Raw genomic sequence first — 15657 nt, 5'->3', positions numbered from 1 at the left:
GAAACCCCAATAGGAAAACACACACACAGAGAGAGAGAGAGAGAGAGAGAGAGAGAGAGAGAGAGAGAGAGAGAGAGAGAGAGAAGGCTGAAAACCAGAGCAGGCCCAACTTATATCAGAGGGAGGGCCATCCAATTCAAGTCGGGCTCATCATCTTGCTCTCCTAGAGTCACCTCTCCAATGCACAATGTTTGGTAACCAGTATATTCCCATCCCTCCTTGTGGATAGAGGGAAATCGCCGGAGGCTCATTTCTTGTCTAGATCCACAACCGTACCTAGGGCTCCCACGGTCCTCCATGGCCTTCCGCAAGCCAGAATCTCATCACTGACGCTCTGACACTACAGCCTCCTTTGGCTTCAGATTATATAATTTGCAGTCCTCGGTGTGCTTCTTCCATGTGGACTTAGCTGACATCTCTCTTAGACGGCTGCTTGTTTGGAAACAAGCCTTTAAGCCCCCAGGTGCTATTTTATCTGATAGCCGGGCACCATCTAATTTCTCCACCACACTTTGCTAGAGCACCCATATCTTGTGTTCCCTTCCTGAGGGTATCAAGCAGCGCCATGATGTAAGCACTAATTGTTCTTCAACTGGACCTAGGATTTAGTAGATTGCTTCATTTTAAATCTATCTTCTTCATATTGGAGACCCTAATTTTTATATTGGCTGTCTTGGAGTAAGAGATAGATATAAATTTGTTTTGCGATGCAAATATATATATATATATTGTGTGTACACACACACACACACCCCAACACCTGAGAGAGGAAGTCCCTTGTGGAGGTGGACGGACGCAGTGGCTGCAATAATGGACTCCTAAATAAGAACAACTGTGAGGAAGGGGGGCGGCGGCGGCGTTTTGTTCCGTTGTGCCGGGCTCTCTAGGAGGAAGAAGGACTCAGCAGCACCACACCCGCAGACCTTCTGAGGGGTGAGGTGCAGTTCTGTGAAGAGTCACAACCTGGGGAACACCCTGGGGACAGTTCTGCTCCCTTCTGCTGGGTCACTATGAGTTGGAATTCATTCAACAGAAAACAGCAGTGACAACACACAGCCCCGCTCCCCCTGACAACTCTGGGCTTGTTTTCCCTCCCAGGGTCCTGGGACTATGCAATGAGGACCTCGATATATACTTGGTGGAAACCCCAGAGTGGGAGGGGTGATCATCACGGAGGTGTAGGCTTTTCTTATTAACAAAATGTTCATTGTAAATTAGTAGCTGGTGTGTAGTTACATAATCTGTTGTTCATTTGAGAGGATTAAGAGGGAAGGGGTGGAGTTTAGCTGGTCAATCAGGTAGCAGCTTGATGACCTCATTTGGAGGCGCTAAGGAGATAAATGGTTCCCTTGAGGTGGGACTCATGCTCAGCCCCGGCGACACATTCTTGTTGACAAGCTAGATGGAGCTATGCTGATGGCAGCCAGAGTCTCAGAGCTGGAGAAGGCACATGGAGCCCCTGCCAGCACTGAGATGCTTCCGCCGCCACTGGATCCACAAGACTTCCCACCCACTGGCCTGTGATCGTCCTGCATTCAGTGTCACTGCATGTGTTTCATGAGTCTGAACAGGACTTTATAGACTGGTCTTGGACATATGGGCTAATACTGGACTTATGGACATGATCTGGACTGGGCTGGGCTATTTCCTCACTATTCAATTGCTCTTGTATATAAAGCTCTTTCATATATATATATATATATATATATATATATATGAATTTGTTTCTCTCATCCATGTGGGCACAGGTGGGGAGTAGGTACGGGTTTTCTCACTTAGGGGCACTGTGTTCCCTGGTCACTTAGGGTCACTAATGTTACCTCTTCTTGGTCTCTTGGACCCAACACACACTGGCATCTTGAAGGCTCTGAAAATCCACAAGTTGGGGGGGGGGGGCACAAGGGGGAAGAGGGTGGCGGAGGAGGGTAAGGTTGAGCAGTATACTGGTTAACAGAAGGTTCACTTGTTTCTGGCTGCACTTAACAGGCTCTGAAAGAACTTTCCCCCTTTCTTCTGGGAAAGACTCAAAGAAGAGTACTTTCTACAACATGCATGTGTTTTAGGAATCAAAGACAATTTGTTCTATGCTCATTCCTAGTCCACCAAACCAGCCGGTTGCCACAGGCAGAGCACCCAAAGACAGGGACCGTTGCCCTCGGAATCCAGGGATTCAGCAGCTATCCCCTTTGTGTTTTGAGAACAATGCTCAGGATATCGTAGAAGAAAATACTACACAACTCTTGCCCACAGGCATTTCGACATACGGGTTATGAAGCACAGAGAATAAAAGTCAGAACACCTACAGTATTTGGCAAAATCTTTCTGGAAATCTGTCCTGGCGTTGACGAAGGCGCGTCCTTTGTCGGTTCCGACCACAAACACGTCTGTTTCATACATTGCGATGCAGGCCACTTCTGCCTTGTACTTGGTCAGCTCTTTACACTGGAAGAGAAATAAGCGATGTAATAGCTACACAGCAAGATCCAGGTTTGGGGGGTGGGGGGAAAGGGGCCAGCTCTAAGAAAATCTGAAACCCAGGGACTATGGACTTAAAATGCGAAGTCACACACACATACAAACAAAACAAAAACTAATGTATCGAGCAAGTAATATAGATATCATACAACCTAGAGAAGAACCTAGGATTTTTATCCACTCCCGACACGCCTCTCCATTACCATTTCCCCCATACGTTGCTGGCTGCAGACTCTTCAACCATCTCTTCGCATGAAAATGCTCTTGTTAATACCATTTTCTTTGGAGAGCATAGAAAGATCCTCCAATGTTTCCTCCGGCATGACTGACTGATGGTAGATGGAGAGTTGCCTCCCAGTTAATCTCCAGCTTGGTGAACTCAGAACGAAACATTGGCTGGACTTGTCCTCTGAAGCTACTACATTCCAAGTTCATCCCAAGCCATCTCGACAAGGGTCTTCTTTGGCCAACATAATGCCTTCCTCCAGTGACTGGTTGCTCCCAATGACTTGTCCAAAGTCAGAGAGTTGGACGATGTTCCGCTGCAAACAATATATGGGTTTCCGTGGTTGGTTTTTTTCAAAGTAAATTGGCAAGACTTTCTTCCTAGTCTGCCTTAGTCTGGAAGCTCCACTGAAACCTGTCCGCGATGGCTGACCTTACCGGTATTTAAAATACCAGGACATCAAATAAAATATCATGGCATGGCTTCCAGCGCTACACAACCTGTGTGATGATAAAAACAAGACAAAACAGAACAAAATTTCCTCAGTGGCTGCTGAAGTGGATTCCAACTGCTGGCCACCCACAGGGTGGGGGAGAACTGTCCTCGGGGCTTCCAAGGGTGACAGCTTTGAGGAAGCAGATGGAGCGGCTGGGGGCTTCACATGGGTCACTGGCAAGCAAAACATGCAGATCCACACGCAGGCCCCTTTGCTGTGCAGGGCAGTGCTGAACAGGCCACAAGAATGCTCACAGACTTCACCTTGTGCAGCTACCGTCCTGAATGCCAGTGGTCAGTGTACTTATGAACGCACACACTCCATTCGTGCTCGTGAAGGCAGTCCCCGGTCTGCTGATGTCAGGTGGGTCTCTGCTCAAAGCAGAGACTACCAGAGAGCTGTTTACTTGTGCTCGTTGACTATGCCAAGGCATATGACTAATGTGGATCGGAACACGCTAGGGACAGCCTTGAGAAGAATGAGAATTTCGGAACACTTCATTGTGCTCATGTGGAACTTGTACATGGAACAAGAGGTAGCAGTGTGACCAGTACACAGGAGTACTGCATGGCATAAAATCAGGAAATGTGTGTGTGATAGGTAGGATTATTGTGCCACCCTGGCCAATAGAAACATGTGCGATTAATTGGATTGCAGTTTGATTGGAGGATATAGAGATAAATGGCTCAGCAAAGCCCGCCCCCTCTCTCTCTTGCTCTCTGGTGATTGGACCAGTGTGCGGCTGCTTTAGCTAGTTCTCTGCCTCAATTTGTGAGCTACACTACCTGTGGGACAGCCAACCCGTGAATGGTGTCACTATAGCTTGAGGTTCCTTCAAGATCTGCTTTGTGTACATTGTTTGAGCTTGAGGCTGGTGGATCCTATCAGCTTACATTGCTTGAGTTCGATATCCTATCTAGGACTGCTTCTGAGTTGCTGACTGTTGTTTGCTGCCTGTGGGCAGACTGCCTGCATTGCCTGAGGGAAGACTCAGCTGTCTGCTTCCTTGACCTTGGACCTAGCAGCCCTCATGAGTTGAAGGACTTCCAGTCTATTAACTGTTCCATAGGAGTTGAACGGAGCCCTCTGTACTGCTGTGTGGACTAATTAGCTGTCAGAGTCCTTCGTGCTGCATAAATCTATCCTCTTGTATATATCTATAATCATACATGTCTTAGTTTTGTTTCTTTAGAGAGCCCTGCCTAACAGTGTGCCTCAGAGTTGCATCCTTTCACCAAATTTATTCAATCTGTAAACTGAGCAAATCAACTGAGAAGCTGGATTATAAGAAGAATGTGGCATCAGGTTTGCAGAGAGGCTCATTAAAAACTTGTGATAGGCTGAAGGCACAACCATGCTTGCTGAAAGTGAGGAGGACTTGAAGCACTTGCTGATGGAGATCAAGGATTGCAGTTTTAGTATGGATGACAACTCGATGTTAGGAAGACCAAAATCTTCACAGCTTAACCAGTAGTTCACTTCATGGTCAATGGAGGAAAGGTTGAAGTTGTCAAGGATTTCATCTTGCTTGGACCCACAATCAATGCTCATGGAGGCAGCAGTCAAGAGACCAATTGACAAGTTGATCAAATGATGAAATGACATGTTAGGTAAATCTGCTGCGTAAGACCTTTTTAGAGTGTTGGAAGAGCAAGGCTATTTTGACGACTAAAGTGAGCCTGACCCCCACTGCTTCCTGTGCATGTGAAAGTTGGACATTAAGGAAGACCGAAGCAGCATGCCTACACTTGAATTGTGGTGCTGGAGAAGAATAATGGAAGTACCATGAACTGATAACAAACAAACAAACAAAACCAGCTCTGTCTTGGAAAAAGTACAGCCAGAATGCTCCTTAGAGGCCTGATGTCTTACATATTTTGGACATGTTGTCAGGAAAGACCAGACCCTGGGGAGGGACATAGTGTTTGGTCAAGTGGAGGGGCAGTGACAAAGAGGAAGGCCCTCAGGCAGATGAACAGACACAGTGGCTGCAACCTTGGGCTCAAGTGTAGGAACAATTGTGAGGATGCCACACGACCGGTCAATGATTTGTTCTGCCATGTATAGGGTTGCTATGGGTCAGAACAATTCAAAAACAAAACTAGATGCAGCCCCTGTTACCTCCCCATTACCCAGACCCCAAAGAAGCCAGTGTCCATGCCATTAACCCTACTAGCGTGTGTTGTCGTAAGCAGAATAATGACCCCAGTTTCCAGATCCCGCGGATCGACACCTTATATGGTAAAATGACTTGCAACTACCATATCATGAGGTTAAGGATGTATACGAGGAGGCCATCCCAGGGGACCAGGGTCGCTGAAGCTGTGAGGTGCTGTTGAAATGGGTCTGACTCACAGCAGCCGTACGCCCGAGAGGAGCCACTGCCACGTCCCGTGCGACTCTCGCCATTGTTTTTCTGTTAGATCCCATGGTGGCTGCCACTGTTCCACTCCACGTGGTTGAGGGCCCTCCACTGTTCTCACGGCCCCTCCACTTTTCCAAGCATGAGCCCTTCTCCAGGGTCTGGTCTCCCGACAACTGGTCCAAAGTACGTGAGATGAAGGGCCTCTAAGGAGCACTCTGGCTGTGCTTCCTTCCAGACAGACTTGTTGGCTCTTTTGTCAGTCTGTGATATTGTCCATGTTCTCCACCAGCACTGTAATTCACATGCACCAATTGTCCTTCAGTCTTCCTTAGTCACTGCCCAACTTTCACATCCACAGGAGGAGATTGAAAATGCTAGGGCTCGGGTCAGGCGCGCCTTAGTCCTCAAAGGAACACCCTTGTTTTTCCACACTCTAAAGAGGTCTTGGGCAGCAGATTGACCTAGTGCAATTTGTGGTTTGATGTCTTGGCTGTTGCTTCCATGAGCCCTGATTACTGGTTGTGCTGATTAGATTTACTTGGATGCAGATGGATAGAATCCTATCACAGACAGCATTGTACTTCAAGACTGACTTGGAAATATCCTTTTTGATTAGAATGAACACCATTCTTCTGGATTGTTCCATCCCCAGCATAGGAAAGTGTAGGGTTTTCGGATTCAAATGGCCAATACCAGCCCATTCCAGCTCCCTAATGCCTAGAATGCCCGTCTTTACGTGTTCCGTTTCATCTGTCACCACCTCCAGTTTGCCTAGATTCATACTTTGCATATTTCAACTTCCTAGTATTAATTACTGTCTGTACACTGTTTCTTCCCATTTGGGGTCATGCCTGATCAGCAAATGAAGGTCCAGAAGACCTGACTGCCGCAGCCTTCACTCCATCCATGTCATCGTGGTCGACTCTGCTTTGATCGGCTTGCTCTTCCTCAGTCATGTGTTGAGTGCCTCTCGACCTGGGGGGGGGCCCATCTCCTGGCGCCATCTCCAACAATGTTCTGCTTCTTGTCATGAGGCTTCCAGTGTCTGACAATGTTTCAATTCTGTCCATAAGGTCTTCCGTGGCTAATTCCTCATAAGTAGAAGCAGGAGAGGCACGGATCTCCCGCTCGAGCCTTCTGGCTTCTGACCTACACAACTGTAACAGAATACATTTGTGTTGTTTTAAGTCATTATGTTTGTGGTCCCTGGGGAAATATAAACATGACTATATATGTATTGCATCGCAGTAGTGATGACTGATCGCCTCTAACTTTAGGTGGAGGAGAGGGGACCAACATCAGCACACTGAGTCCTGTGAGGCCGAGGTCAGACATACCTCCACTCTCCAAACTTTTCTCCATTTCTGACACCACCTGCCCCTCCATGGTACTCGCTACTTCTCTGTTAGGTTCGGTAAGACACTGTAATGGCCACAAGGAACTTGCAGGCCATACTTATGGTCAAAGGGTTTATTCAGGAAGTAACAGGGCATGACTGGGATCAGGATCAGGCGACGATAACTCGCTATCAGAATCAACAGCATGGAGAGCAAGTGCAGATCATGCCATTGCCTTCCTCAGGGTGAGATGGTTCTCCAAGCTCCTCTCTGCTGCGCATGCTCCATCCTGGCCTTGCGGACCTTCTCCCCGCCCCCACAGGGCTTGGGTTGGCTTGGTCTCCTTAGGACAAGAGCGGTCTCAGCTGTCCAGAGTCTTTGGCCTTTTGGCCTCTGTACTGCTGCCCCTTTACTGCTAACTGACCCGGCTCATAATCTTAGGAGGTGTGAGCAAGACTGCAGCCATTTGGATTTGAGTTGCCCATGTTTAAGTCCAAGCAATTTTGTTATGCACTTAAGAATGCATACGTTGACTGCGTCTCAGGATACAGCAAGAATTGGGAATGTTGATTGCTATTTGAATCCTGCTTGGAGTCAAACCGACCCCTCCAACTTTCTCAGTCCTTGCGTAAGATGGCTACGGAGCTGTGAGTTGGACAGTAGAAGTCAAGATAATGAATCATAGAATTCTTCTTTGATGCCCCAGGCTGTATGTACTTGATGTGCCTGAAACATGACTTAAGAACCAGAGTCCACCTGCATGGTGTAGTGGGTCGTGCGCGGGGCTGCTAGCCACAGGTCTGCAGTTTCTCCGTGGGAGAAAGATGAGACGCTCTGCTCCTGTACAGAGTGACAGTCTGGGAAACCCACGGGGGCGGTTCCACTCTGTCCTAGGACAGGATGCTGAGAGTCGGCATGGACTTGATGGCAGCTTTAAGCTTTGATCGTGTTATGCATGATGAAGATTACTAGGGGGAAATAAAACCAGTATCAGGATCACTTGGAAGTTGGCATAACTCGAGCACCCATCAAGCACCCATTGGGAGGCTTCGCTGGGGAGCCTCTGAATACATTCTCTTTCTCTGGTCCGCTTGCAGCAGTTCTTAATTCAGCTCAAAGGCTCCAGGACACAGACTCACTATTTGGGGTGACATGAATGGCAGGACTGAGTGTGAAGCTAGCTGTGGGTTTGTCATCAATGCATAAGTGATCTTACTTTTTTTTTAAGTTGAAAATACATTGGTGTCACTTTCAAGCCTGATGTTTCCCCAGGGAGGGGACTTTTAGGCTGGCAGTGGACTTCCTTCAGCACCTCCGGCTCCCCTTCTATTCCTCCTGATGTAACTGTTGGTCAACCTGAGGCTACTGAAGGTCATCTGTCGCTCGAGTCCTTGGTCTGCTTTCAACATGTTCTGCTTTTCAGCAATTTCACTCAGACCAGGTTTCTTTTCACGTATACTGATTAGAATGGATACCTTTCACCACATTTAGAAGCCTCTCAGTGGGAGGCTCTCACTGAGGATGGACACAGTAGCTGCACAGAGAGACTCAGACGTAAGGACGATTGTGAGGACGGCGCAGGACTGGACAGTGTTTCTGTTGCACATGTTAGTCGGAGCCCACCCAACAACACCCAACCACACACACACACACACACACTACATAGACAGTGTTCAGCTTCTCTACTAATTGGGGCAAATGGTGATCATTGGCTCGGAAGCCTGTTGTCGATGAAGAGTTTTTCAAAGTTACACACACAAGCAGGTAATTGGCTATCCCCGTGTTTCTCCAAACTAAAAATGCCTTGAAGGAACACATATTCTCCTGTGTTTTTATATCCAATGTTTATTAGACTTGATAGGTTGTTCATCTATTAACCGGTAAATAATATTTTCTGCCTTAAAAAGAAAATTCTCAACTATGATTTCTTCTGCTGTTCTCCCTCTTCTATCCTTATGTCTGTTTCTTATCCTTGCTGTATTCCCAAGGCCTCTTAATTTCTCTCTCTCTCTTTTAACAGTTTTTAAAATTGCAAATTAGGTGGGTGTTTATATGAGTCCATTCTGGCTCACAGCACCCCTACAGGACAGGGCAGAACTGCCCCGTGGGTTTCTAGGACCTGGGCCGGTCACGCTTTACGGAAGTAGGAAGCCTTGTCTTTCTCCCGCGGAGACAGCTGGTGGTTTCTAACTGCTGACGTTGTGGTTCGTACCCACTGCGCCACCAGGGCGCCTGTGTTTAAGAGCATCCACGTTCTAGTCAACAGCTGAAACCACCCATCGGATTGACCAGGCATGCGCTCGCTCCTTGGTTCCTCTTCGCCTTCCTGTGGACGGTGATCTTCCGCTTCACCCAAGGGAACACCCATCACGCTCGATCTTCCCTCCCTGCCGTGCCCGCTTGGCAATTTCCAGTCCATTCCCTTCGGTGTGAAAACCTTTACCTTGGGTTCTTTTCCCCGACAACGGTGCTCTCATGTAATAGCTGCCCTTTTGCTATCAGCTAATTCACTCAGCATCATGATCTCCAGGTCTGCCCATGTTACGAGGGGATTCGTGGCTTCCTCACTGTTTGTAGCGATGCCCAGCGTCACATTGTGTAGGACCAACGTTTCTTTGTCCCTTCTTCTACTGATGTGTGCTGTGCCCGTCTTCTTGCCATTGTCAACAGTGCTGCACTGGACATGCATATGCACAGCGATGTGTGTTATGGCCTTGTGTTTGTGTAAGGCCCTCACTTCTTTAAGATACATGCCCAGCAGAGGGACTGCTGTATCATATGGAATTTCTATTCCCAGGTGTTAGAGGGAGTGTCATATTGCGTCCCACAGTGTTTGTACAGATCTACAGTCTCACCAGCAGCGTCTGAGGACTCCAGTCTCTCCGCAGCGTGTCCAGCCACGGTCGCTTTCTCTTCGTTTCAACCTTGGCAGTCATTGTCTGTGTAAGGTGGATCTCTTCATCCTTGTGGCCATTTGGCCTTCCAGCTTGACATTTTCTCCAGACTAATCTCCAGGTCACTGACTCTCCCTTCAGCTGTGTCTAGTTGGCTGTCAGACTCCTTTATCAAATTCTTGATTTCAATTATTATATATTTTCTCAGTCTTATAGTTTCCATTTGATTATTCTCAAACATGTTGTCTCCTTTAAAAAACAAAAACTCATTTCCAGTTCTCTGCCAAAAGTCTCAACCATGGCCCTTTTGAAAGTAGTTATTTTTGAGTCTATGTCTGATAGTAGATGATTTCTTCATCTGGAGCCCCTGTGTATCTGTGTTCCCACAATCCACTGTCTTCATGTTCTCTTGCCCCTTGTGAGTCTGATTACAGCAGCCGATGTGCATGGTTCTATCTCTGTATCTAACTACAGCCACGAGCGTCTTCCCCTCACGAAGAATAAGAGTGGAGAAACTAAGAAGACTCATGGAAACAGTCCCTTAGACGAAAGCATCGTTTGAGGATCAGTCTCCAGAGCCCTGAGGCCAGAAGGAGATGGTGCCTGGCGACTGCTACCCACTGCTCTGAAAGAGGCCACGTTAGAAGATCCTGGGTAGCGCAGAAAGTACAGGGCCAAACACAAAACCACAAACAGACCAGGAAAAGGACCAGACTGAGTGGTTCATTAGAAAGTGGGCGGAAAAGAAAACTCAAATAGTTCCCACTGAAATGAATGCTAGAAACGTGGTTAAGACAGAACCCGTCAAAGGTAGGACCCAGGAGGACAAGGCACTCCCATGCAGTTCTGACTCCCAGGGGGTTCCGGGTGCACTTTCCTCCCCCTGCTAGCTGTACAAAGATCAAGGGGTGGCCCACGTGACCGCTGGGCCATGACAGAGTGGCACTCTGATCAACTGCACTGTACACGTTTCACATTGTGATGTTGTGAGCACCAGGCTCTCCAAAATCTCATGAACTGAGGTCTTTCATGTGAGTTTTGGCCTTGTTCCTTTGAGAAAACAGCTTCAGAGATTTCCCACGAAGACATGAAGAGTTATTTACCTTTGTCCTGGTTCCGGACTCCTGGTGAAATGCAGTGAAAATGCTTTGTCAGGTGTACAAGGACTCTGCTACTCCCACCTTCAGTTTCCTCGTGGGGCTTAGAGAGAAGGTGGGACTGAGAGGGATGGTGACTGGATTATGAGGCTCAGCTGTGCAGGATCATGAACAGGGTTCACTGTGGCTGCCAGCCTGCTGGGTATAAAACTGGCCATCCCAGCAACAGGAGGGGAAGGAAGCCTTACTACCAGCAAGAGGGAAGAGCCGGGAACGGAGCTCGCCCTGTAGACCCTGAGATCCCTGTGCATCGAACCTCCTCGATCTAGGAGACGGCTTTGACACCGCAGGAGAGGCAGAGCAGCAACGGCAGCAGCACCAGCAGACAGAGCATGAGACAGAGGTACACTTTCCAGCCCACAGAGCAAGTCAGGCTGAGTCTGTGGAGGAGGAGACTGGCTGGTGGAAGAGGTGCCCCGGAGCACTTTCTAGGGCACTGAGCTTTGCTGACTAATGGAGCTGGAGTCGAATGTCTTCAGGCTGAAGCTGAGAGTGAAGTGGCATGCCCTTTGGACATGGACATGTACTAGGAGCCCTAAATAAGCTTTGTGAAATTGCTTGCATGGGGTAGAGGCCAGGCCAATTGGCTGAGGACCAGAGAGAGGCCCAGAGGTCTGCCTGCAGACCCAGCAGAGAAGACTGTCCTGACAGAACAGCTGCCCACCGTGCATTCTCACCTGAACTGTAACCCGTTAACATCCTTGATTAATAAACCCCATAATCTGTGTGGTCTGGGGGTTCTGTGTAGCCAATGCAATGGGTGAGGGAACAAAGCCACAGGGGTGGAGTGAACAGGGTTCAAAGGCAGGGAGGATTGGGGCCTGGCTGCACAGCTGTGGTGGCTCCCAGGCTGTTTCTTCCCCGGGTGAGCTATCAACAACTTGCTTTGGTACTTTCTGTCAGACCCTGGGCTGCAACCTGGCTGAGCTTTGGCATGCACCCTGCAGAGATTGGTTAACATATCATGCAAATGAAGTGACCTTAACTCACTGCCACTGAGTTTATCCCGATACACAGTGAGTCTACAGAACAGAAGAGAACTGCTCCATGGGGTGTGCAAGGCTGTCAATCGGTCTCCGGAGGCAGACGGTGCCATCTCCCTACTGCAGAGCTGCGGTTGGTTCCATACCACAGCCTTTAGGTGGCACAGTGACTACCTACTAGGCCAGCGGTTGTCCACCTTCCTCACCCCGCGACCCTTTCATACAGTTCCTCACGTGGTGGTGACCCCCCCCCAACAACAATAAAATTATTTTTTTTACTACTTCATCACTCTCATTTTGTTACTGTGATGAATCGGGTGACCCCTGTGAAAAGGTCATTCAATCCCCAAAAGGGTCCCACCCACAGGTTGAGAACCGCTGTACGAGGCAAAGGACAGGATGGTGGCCTATATGCAAATAAAGGTTCAGTGGCCTGCCAGGATTGGTCAGTTTGTGGGTCTGGTGGGAGGGCCCTGCCTTGAAATGGCCAAGGAGTTTGTGCACCCACATAGACCTCCTTCTGGTGAATTTGGATTTATGGCATATCTCCCAGATGGGAAATGGCCTTTCTTACCAATGGAAGGTTTATGGCAACTCTGCCAGGCCAGTCCATCAGCACCGTCTCCCTGACAGTGTGTGCTCACTCTGGGTCTCTGTGAGACATTTTGGTCATTCTCACATTTCAAAATGTTTCATCGTTCACGCTGGGGCACACTTCATGACGGGCTCCCCAAATACCCACTGCCATCAAGTCAATTCCAGCACATGGTTCCCAAGACTGTCACTCTGTACAGGTGCAGACAGCCTCGTCTTTCTCCTGTGGAGCAGCCGGTGGGTTGGAACTCCTGACCTTCTGGTGAGCAGTTCAATGCCTCACTCATGTCACCACCAGGGCCCCTTATACTAGACGACAGTGGAGTAGAAACAGCGCTGTTACAGGCATTGGGAATATCTAAAAATTCACGTGGCGAGCTTTCCTGTGGTACTCGATCTGTCGCTGTGGTCTGCTAAGGTAGGTGCGTAGGAGGGTGAGTGAAACAACACTGCTACTGAGGGTCCAGTCCGTGCACGCAGCCTGGCTCCACACACACTGCGCGTGACCATGGCTCTGTGATCGGCCAGTGGCCGCAGACACGGTCTCTCCATCACACTTTCTCTTTGAATCTCCCTAGGGAGCCCTCGGGAGAAAGATGGGGCTTGCTGGTTCCGTCAACAGCTACGGTCTCAGAAACCCACGGAGGCGGTTCTACCCGTCCTATTAGTTGGCATGAACTAGACGGCCGTGAGTTTGAGATTTATGGTGCCCTCAGACGTGAAGGTCCACTCTGAGGGGAACGGCTTGGCCGGGTAAACCCAAGGCGGAGAGGTTCGATGAGAAGGTTAGGGTGGCTGATTTCTGAGATCCCACCCAGGGATCCTCTTGATAGATTTATTTTTTCTCCAAGGGGAAAGGACAGGGAGACGGAAACACGGCTTTCAGAAGTGTATAGGCCTGGGTGGTGGAGATGTTGGTGTGTTTCTTGAACGCAGGCCTCTGTGCTTCTGTAGCCACGCTCTCTGACTTCTCCTCACGGGCTTTTCAGGGGAGACGCAGACAATGGCAGAGCAAGCGAGAAGAGAGGAGCAGAGACAAGGACCCTTCTGAAGGTGCGGTCACGGGGGTGGTGGGATGTCACACTGTCAAGTGTGTCAGGTCCAGCATGGGCCCAGGGGCAGCGCGGGTGGTGAGACAGCAAGACCATAAGTAGCGGAGAGAGCTCCTGCCTTGAAGCAAAAAGGTTTGCCTACATGCTTCCTGCTTTTGTCAAAACTTGACCTGCAGGCTGTGGGTCCTGATTCTGAGCTAACCTGTTACTTCCTGGGCAGCTGTTCCGTTCAGGTCTCCCGTCCTCTGGATGCTCAGTTGCCTTGGGTGGGTTGTGATCTCGCTCACCTATGGATGTGTTTTTCAGGACAACGATGAGGTCAAACTCTGACGGTCTTTAGATGGAAGGAGGACAGGCAGGATCCTAATGCACACATTGGTGAAGTCAGGCCACTGTGTTTGGTCCCACATCACATTTCATTCAGTACAAGGTTGTATTCTGGGTGTGGAAAGCATCCACTTCTTAACTGGAGACAGGCATATGCATGGTAGGCGTGTTCTTAACAAGGCTTTGTGGGGAAGGACAATGTCAAGGCGTAGAGGAACAACTGCACCGGAGGTACAAAGCATTCCCCAGAGACCCTTCACCCAGGCTCCCCAGGGGCCAACATTCGATTGCATGTGCTTTACCTTTTCTCTGTATGTTTACAGATGTTGTTCCCTAACAGGCTTGAGAATAAGCAAATATGCTGTCCTTGGACCCCTACCTATTTCCGGATGCATCTTAGAACAGTCTCGGACAGAAGTACAGTCATGTCATCATCATCAGGAAATGGAGAGATACGGTACCATGAAAATAGCAGATCTTATGCAAATGTTGCCAACTGACCCCATCACATTCTTTATTAAAAACAAAAAACTAAAGATCTGTGTTTGTTTGTTTTTAAACTGGTCCAGGAGAAATCTATGACCCCCGTGATACCATTCTTCAATCTTTCTTCGTCTTTCAGGGCATTCACGTGCGGTCAAATCCAGACCAGTTATATTAGAGCACCCCCCCCCCCTTCTCCTCAATCCAGTCAGACTGTGTGCTGGAGCAGGGTGGCCCCATGGGGGTTTGCTCCACCTCCACTTGATGACTTCCCAGGCTTCTTGTAAAGTTACTGATTTCCCATTTTTAACCTTTTGAAAGGTGACCCCCCCTCCCCCCGAGGTTACACAAGTTCTTCTTTCTCATAAAGTTGTGCCTTCCAGATAATTTTACAGATGCTAACAGATGAAGGTAAAGATAGATTTATTCATTTCCCTTTGGATAAATTCATTACCTGAATTTAGACCGGAAAAAAAAAATCCCCCAAACCTGAGAACCAAGGGAACTTTTTCAGATTTGGAAAAGCTTGCGTTTATGTCATTATATCCACGGGGCTTAACAAAGTGACCCGAGACGCCCACGAGGCTCTGGCTCACTTACAAAGAGAAGATGAAAACCTGAAGTCAAACACCCAGGGTTCTGCTGGAATGGCCCGCCCTTCGGTCATTCCCACGACGACTGGGAATGCCATAAAATGTGAGGCCGTCTCACCATGGACTCGAGGGCAGACATGAGGAACCGCACCGCCATCCTGCTCTCTGGGGACTCGGCGGCTCCCTGCGGCGGGGCAGACGTTGCGACGTGGGCCATGATCCCTGTGTGAAACAAGCAACATGAAGGTGAGAGGTGGGACTCCACCTCGTCCCGCTAAACAGGAGCTTCAGAACTCCGACCATCCAGGGCAATCCTTCCTTTTAGAGTTGGGAGACACGGACAGACACTTGAAAGACGAGTAACTTACCCGTGATCTCTTGTAAAATCACCCAAATAATCCCGGCCTATCCCACTGAGCCTAGACATCATTGCCCACCAAATGAAGTAAGGTATTCATCCATTCGGGTTAATCCGGATGAAGAAAGGGCAGGAAAGGTGCCTGAGTGATCCAATTCTCTTTGGTCAGATTTTGAGCTGGCAGTGCCGGATAACCAAGTTTACATTTACATGCTGAGACAGTTAATGTTTATTGTGCCAACCTGGCTGATAAACACATGTGGGGTTAACTGAAGGGTGGAGAGATAAATGATTCCGTAAGCCTCACCTTTCTAGTT

General features: G+C 48.7%; 1 protein-coding gene across 2 annotated transcripts in view; it reads right to left on the bottom strand.

The window, feature by feature from the left end:
* The window catches only part of LOC142462700 (general transcription factor II-I repeat domain-containing protein 2B-like), a 66577-nt gene that overhangs the window by 39033 nt on the left and 11887 nt on the right, over window positions 1-15657 (bottom strand). Inside the window, exons 2-3 of one of the 2 annotated variants that reach the window (XM_075564830.1) lie at window positions 15101-15204; window positions 2304-2442 (exon numbers count right to left, since the gene is read on the bottom strand). In XM_075564830.1, the coding sequence (XP_075420945.1) occupies window positions 2304-2442; window positions 15101-15199 (238 nt within the window). In that variant the 5' untranslated portion in view covers window positions 15200-15204. Of the gene's footprint in view, window positions 1-2303; window positions 2443-14989; window positions 15205-15657 lie in introns of those variants that run through there. The other variant, XM_075564831.1, reaches the window with a different exon arrangement.

Source organism: Tenrec ecaudatus, chromosome 12, assembly GCF_050624435.1.
Source record: "Tenrec ecaudatus isolate mTenEca1 chromosome 12, mTenEca1.hap1, whole genome shotgun sequence".
Classification (NCBI taxonomy): Eukaryota; Metazoa; Chordata; class Mammalia; order Afrosoricida; family Tenrecidae; genus Tenrec; species Tenrec ecaudatus.
The sequence above is the reverse complement of the archived record's forward strand: the minus strand, read 5'-3'. Positions and strand labels throughout refer to the sequence as shown.